The sequence below is a fragment of the Nannospalax galili genome, unplaced genomic scaffold, assembly GCF_000622305.1.
Source record: "Nannospalax galili isolate Female #2095 unplaced genomic scaffold, S.galili_v1.0 scaffold451, whole genome shotgun sequence".
In the NCBI taxonomy this organism is placed as follows: domain Eukaryota; kingdom Metazoa; phylum Chordata; class Mammalia; order Rodentia; family Spalacidae; genus Nannospalax; species Nannospalax galili.
Genome location: NW_008331662.1, coordinates 76,688 through 83,618, shown reverse-complemented (window position 1 = coordinate 83,618; position 6,931 = coordinate 76,688). Strand labels below are relative to the sequence as shown.

Here is a 6,931-nt window from a genome sequence, read left to right as displayed (position 1 = left end):
TTTATTATTTGTGTGTGTGTGTGTGTGTGTGTGTGTGTGTGTGTGTGTGTGTATGTGCACATGTGTGAAGGTCAGAGGACAATTTTTGGGATGGGAGTCAGTTCTCTCTTTCCATCATGTGGGTTCCTAGGATCAAACTTAGTTCCCAAGCTTAGTAGTAAGCACCTTTACCTGCTAAGCCATCTTAGCACAAAGTTTTTATCTTTTATTTTTTTCCTCCTTTATTGGTAATTCACAGTAGAGCAAAATCTGGCATGAAGCAGTGTGTTCAACAATTATTTTATTTATGAATAAATTTACGTTCTTCTATTTCAGACTCTAGCTTCTCCTTTGTATCTTCTCCTGAGTGGGTAGGGAGGGGGAAGTGTGCTTTCTTTTTGTTTTTGAGACAGGGTTTTATGTAGCTCTGGCTTGCCTGGAACTCACTATGTTGCTGAGGATTCTTGGTTCTCCTGGTTCCACCTTCCAAGTCCTGGGATTATGGATGTTCACCACCAGGCTCCGCAGCAAAATGCTTTTGGTGTTCAAATAAAAGGAGCAAGCACAGTGTTAGGGATTAGGAAGAAGGGCTTTGGATCCAAATTGCCTGGGTTTTTAAGGGCTTTGCTGCCCATCTTAGGAAGTTTTTCCTTACCTTCTGTGTGCCTTGGGGTAATGACAGCTTCTATCATCTTAGGTCGACAGGAGGAAGAACCAAGTTACTGTAAGAGTAGACATCCAGGAGAATGTCCTTTAAAAGCTCTCTGTTTCCACACTGCGCTGCTTCTAGAGATTTCTCTTCTTTCTTCCTCTTCCAGATGCTCTTCTTGAAAGCCACATCTACCACAGCCTCTGTTCCCGCTTCATTCATGATTTCTAATAGCCCAGGTGCCACTGTTCTCCTTAGTCTGTGAATTGGTTGAGAAGTGCCTGCTGTCATTAGCCACGCCTTCCTTCAGGTTGGGATACTCCTGCTTTCCACCTGTTCTTACAGCTCCTGCTCTCCTCCCCGCACTCTTCAGTGCTCTTCCTGACACCTCTCTCTCCACCTCCAACTTGGTTGATTCCACTCACAGGCACAGCACTGACTTCCACATGAATGACATCAATTTCTGCCAATCCTACCAATAGTGGACAGCTTCCCATGGATGCTGTGGTCTTTCTCACACTGCCGACGGTGCTTCCTCTCCTCTCCTGACGCCTTCTCCTGCCCAGCTCCTGCTCCCAACTTCAGCTTGTTCTCCACATTTTAATGCCACCATTAGCTTTTCTCATTTCCAAGCTCTGCATTCCTTTTCCACCTGTGGATCCTGTATCACACGGCAACACAACCTCTTCTGGTGGCTAGTCAATTATGTTCTCCCCCAGAAAGCAAATACATATAGGTATCTATGTCCTGTAAGTATGGTGCCTGGTGTAAAGCAGGTACACAAAAATATATCTATATTCAAGATCTGAACGTATTAGCTTCTATATAGCATATATTTGTGATTGAGTTACATTTTAATTCAGAACTAAACCTTGAGTGAAATCTTGGAATCTCACCAGAATATTAATCCTTTCAGGGAAAACTTAGGCTTAAGTATATGAGGTAAAGAAAGGAAAACGTTTTATTTGACAATGGAAATGACATGTACATCATATCATACTTCAACGTGAAGCCAATTTTGAAAGGTAATCTGGTGATTTGAATGAGGAATGTCCCCCACAGCCCCAAGTACTTGGACACTTGGTATATGGTCTCCAGCTGGTGGCACTGTTTGGGGAGGTCATGGGATCCCTAGGAGGTGTGGTCTTGCTGGATGAAGCACACCACTGGGGGCTGGCTTTGAGAGTTCACAGTTTTCCAACTTCCAGTCTCACTCTGTGCTTCCTGTGTGTGCTTGAAGATGGAAGCTCTCAGCTTTCTGCTCTGGCTGCCTCTACCATGCTTCCTCTGCCATGATGGACTCTTATCCCTCCAGAACTGTAAGCCCATATAAACTCTCCCTTCTATAAATTACCTTGGTCATGGAGTTTTATCACGGCAACAGAAAAGGAACTAATACAGACAAGGAACCCTCTTTGATGTTAGTGACATCATACATTACTTGAGCTCTTGGTCTCACTGAAGTTTTACAAGTACAATATTTACCTTATTAGGAAGTCTACTAAATAAGCATTTCAGGTTCCCTGTCAGGGTACAAATGCCATACACCAACAGGAAACCCCTAATATTTACATGGCTGAAAAAGAAAAGTCTCACAACCAGCTCTTTGTTCTTCTTTCTTTCTTTTCCTCAGCAGTGCTGGAGATCGAACCCAGGGCCTCATGTATTCTAGGCAAGGATTTTTACCATTGAGGTGCATCCTCAGCCCAAGGAAACTAGCTCTGTTAAGAGACGCATTGATTAGCTGTCATTCCTTCAGGGGTCAGGCACCTACCTGTAAAGTACATCCAAACACACCGATCATCAGCATGGCCACCGAGAGGTAATCAGTAAACACGTCCCACCACGGCTTCAGCACCCGGAAGGCGGGCTGCTGCTCGGAGAACTGCCGGAATTCTGTCACCGGAATCATGTTTCTGAGAAAAGAGAGAGTGCTGGTGACTTCGTTTTTCTTCAAACAGTACACAGGACATCATTAGCAGCATTTGAAAGGCTGATGCGACTCAGTGGGAGCAGAGGCTCCATAGCCACGACACACCAGCTTTCCAGAGAGCGGGTGAATCACCAGCATCAGAGGAAATGAGGGGGCCCACGTGGAGAGGGCAGGCGCCTTTCCTGAGCTACTGTCTGGTCACCAAGCTCCCTCTGTACTCCACAGGGACGGAAGGACCATGGTCCAGGTATTTCCTGGACCCTCACTTCCCTCAAATAGACCGTGAAGAACTGAACCGTCCTTTGAATTGTCTTTGCTATTTCTCACCTTCCTGGAATATATTTTTGTTCTTTTAAAAGTGTTTTTCGGTATTCATTTGTGTGAATGCTTTACCGAGCCCTATTTGTAAAGGCACTTTGCTTATTCCACAGGGAAGGGAAACAGTGTGACCATGTGGCTACTCTCCTTTAAGATCTTATTAGATCTTAAGATTGGTGAGTGCCCCAGGCCCCTCCCCGTTTTGGTCTACATACATGTTTCTGGTTCTTTTCTCTATTTCATAGTTCACCGTGAACCTCGAACTTTTCCTGATTTTCCCCTCTGAGAAATCAGATTGCCCTGGAAACTGGTTACCAGAGTTTGGATGCGTTTCCTAAAGGCTATGTGTTTAATGAAAGCGTGGTCATCAGCCTGTGTTCTTTTGGGAGGTAGCAGAACCTTTGAGAGGTCAGACTGAGTAGAAGGAAATTATGTCACTGGGAAAGACCCTTGAAGGAAATACTGGCACCTCTAGTACTTTCCTCTGTCTTTCAGCTTTAGCTGCCGAGAGACAAGCAGCCCTTCTCTGTCACGTGCTCCTGCCATGATGTACTTCTGTGCCACAGTCCCCAAAGCAAGAGGCAAACAGATCACGTGCCAGAATGTCCAAGACCGTGAACCAAAAATAAGCTTTTCTTTTTTCAAAGTTGATTTAGTCCAAGTGCTTGTCCCAGTGACACAAAAGGACAAAAAGGTTGACTCTAAAAGCACTGTGGAATGCTCAGCTCTTACATCTATCTCACCCCCTCCGAGGCCAGTGGACACTGCGGAAGAAGAGGCTAAGAGGATGTAAGAGCCAGAGGACTGTCTTTTGCCATGGCCACTGCACTCGTGAACACACAGCAACTGTGAATGCCTCTGGAAGACTTGCACGAGACTGAGCCCTTCCCCATTCCATTGTGGAATGGGGAGGGGCTCATGAGGCCACATTGCTCCCGCTCCCCAAGGAGCTATGGGTAGTTAATGGTTGCTGGAGGGGGAGTGTCATTTTCTTGAATGGTGTAGCCAATGGCACATTGCTTGTGCTGGAGTAAATAACCTCCTACCCATTTCATATAAGCACCCCTAATTAAACTCAGTAGGTCAAACACGGGACATGAAGTTAGGAAGGGACTAGTTGCGAAGGAGTGGGAGGGAATGAGAGGTAGTCGGACTGAATACAATCACAATACCATATATCTATATCTACATGAAATTGTATAAAAAGATCAATTCTACCAAATGTCTTTGCAGTAATATGATTGAACTATAAAATTAAAGTCACTGTGTTAATATCAAAGTAAAATAAAGAAAATTTGTTTAAAACTGTCTCCACGTAAAGGATTGAAGCTAAATGCATGGGGTGTGCCCATTCTGCAGGAAGGGAAGGGAGGCCCATCCTCTTAGTCTGAGTTCTCCCACATGTCCGTTTAAACTTTGCTGTGACCCAGGACTCCTGCTGAGAGAAGAAATACTTTCTCCTTAATCTCACGGCAGGGATAAAGGTGTCCAACGAGGGCCACAAAAACCTCTCCATTTTGCTCTCTTTAGACCCCAAAATCTCTCTACGGCCACGCTTGCTAGTCCCAATATAAGAGGCAGGAGGAAGGCTCCTTGGTCTTGGTTCCGTGGATTTTGCTTCCCTAACACTGAATTAAGGACTAAATAGTTAACACCCCAGAAAAAAGAAAACTCCTTTCAATTTGTTAGTGGTCATGAATTTGGAAAAATGATATAATGTTTTTATCTTGTTGCTTTACAAGTTTTTCTTAAACAATAATTTGGGTTTTGTTCTTTGGGTTTGTTCTTTAACCATGTTGAAAGTTTCAGCTCTTAGAAACACGGCTGCTTACGACCTATTTCCTTGACATTGCACAGCATTTGAAGCAATTTCTTCATCTTACTGAAACACATTCTATCCTATTGCTATTACTCTACTACTATTACTATGATTGCATCCCATTCTATACTTGACTAGGCTGTGAGCTTTTTGAGAGCTGAGCCTATGTTATGCGTGTGTATCCTTAAAACTCAGGTCTCAGGCTAACCTAATCTCCTCACACAGTCCCTGTGTCATTAAAATGTCATTAAAATGTCAAAGCTCACACTTTGATTGCCTGGCACTTTATGACCTCTTTTCTCAGTAAGCCATGACCATGTCACTGACCCAAGATGTGTTCCAATCTCTTGTTTGAGACACAGCCACAGACGGCTCTCTACATTAGCTGAACTTCCAAGATTACTTCCAAGGCTGTTTCATCTTGCTGGATACTCACATCACTGTTTTCCTGGAAAGCAAGACACCCTGAGCAACTGTCTGTTGGAGAAATAAATGAATGGATTCAGATGCTCGTTCACTTCAGGTTTGGGGTAAGGCTCATCAGCTCCAATAACAATGGTAACTGTGTTGTAGTCTACTGTCCTTGGATAGATTTGGTTGTTATCTCCTTCATGGTAAGCTCCTTTATAGCTTGGAAAGAACTAGGCTCATTCGCTTAGGCAGCTGACAATTTCAGGAAGCGGCGCCAGTATAGAACAGTGGTTCTCAAACTTTTAGTTCCTCCTCAAAACTTTGAGAATCTCAAAATGTTTACGTCAGTTTTACCCTGAAATATTTGCCATGTAAGAAACGAAACCCAAGAAAATTTAAAAACACGAATTTATCAAAAAATAAACTCATTACATGTCAATATTTTTAGTATGGAAATAAAATTTCCCAAAACACAAAATGGTACTATTTTTATTTTTTGCCAATCTCTTTACTATCTAAATATAGAAGATGGTCAGATTCTCAGATCTGGGTCTGCATTCAATGTGTTGTGACACATCACGTGGGTTGAAATGCATGAGACTGATCATGGCATTACAAAGATACGCAGTTAGAAATGCGATGAATATCTGAATGGTTTTCATGTCGTTGTGGAGATTCATTCTTGAGATATGCCAAACCTTGACTAGGTTAGTTACAACATGAACAACAGGGAGGTAGCAGTGAGCCAAGTGTGCCAGCTTCTGTGGGGGAAAGAGTTCTTGTGGGGGTGGGAACTGTGCTAATCACTTCCCTAAGAAGGTGGCCAAGGGTGCCTGCAGATGAGGACCATGCAGGGTGACTGGATGCCCATGGTAAACTGCAAATTTACTGGCTCTCAAGCTGTCTGGGCTTGGATGGATGTTGGAACCAAATGTGCTGTGACTCCTGTCAACCTCCACGAACATCAAATGCTGTGAGCATGAGCTGATGGATACTGGGGTAGAGCAGGTGAGAAGGACCAAGCTTGACGGAAGGTCAGCAGTTGTCTCCTATTTGTGTACTTTTCTCTTCTGGAGGAAGAGATGATTGTTCCCTTGCAGCAGCCAAGTGTGGCTAAGAGAGAGGAGGCATCAGCTGGCATTAGTTGCAGTGGTGGGCTAGTCAAGGGTCCACCAGCCCTGCTTGATGGCAGGCAGCAGCCCAGACTGCCAGGCATGATTGCCAGGTCGACAGTAGCCTAATTTCCAGGCCAGCAGAGCCAAGAAGGTAGGTACCATTCCTCCTCAGTTCTAGACCAAACTAAGCAGCTAGAGGCAGCTCCACTGAGTTCATCAGGGGTGGGGAAATGCACAGGCCAGTGGAGGATGTGGAAGCCAGAGAGTTGACAGGAACATATGGAATCTTTTCGTGCTATATCAGACCTAGCTAATGTTTTACTTAGTTACGGACTTCTGAGATCAGTGACATAGATGGCAACGGACTTTCAGTGGGCTTCACAAAAGTTATCTTTACAACGACACTACTTTAAATGGGATGGTGGTCCAGGACCTTGGTGGAGCCTTCTGAAAGTCTGTAAGGAGATATCTGTTGACCATCTATAAAAGCATTTCATTATATGGATGGCATAACTGCTCTCTAATTTTGAGTGTTTTAAGGGTCTAAAAAGCCCTTTGAGAGACATGAATACACCTAAAGGAGCAAGATGGCAAAGTCAGCTCACAAAGCTTGTAAAGGCCAGGTGCTATGGACATGCCAGGCCAGATGTGCCAGCCATTGCAATAGCACATGAGCTGCTGTGGAGACAACCAACTTTCTGATTGGA

At 44.2% G+C, this 6,931-nt stretch overlaps 1 protein-coding gene across 2 annotated transcripts in view; it reads right to left on the bottom strand.

Annotated features, from left to right (window-relative positions):
- The window catches only part of Lrrc8c (leucine rich repeat containing 8 VRAC subunit C), a 94,396-nt gene that overhangs the window by 27,440 nt on the left and 60,025 nt on the right, over positions 1-6,931 (bottom strand). The window contains exon 2 of one of the 2 annotated variants that reach the window (XM_008826810.2): positions 2,403-2,544. In XM_008826810.2, coding sequence (XP_008825032.1) covers positions 2,403-2,540 — 138 coding nt within the window. In that variant the 5' untranslated portion in view covers positions 2,541-2,544. Of the gene's footprint in view, positions 1-2,402; positions 2,545-6,931 lie in introns of those variants that run through there. The other variant, XM_029560466.1, reaches the window with a different exon arrangement.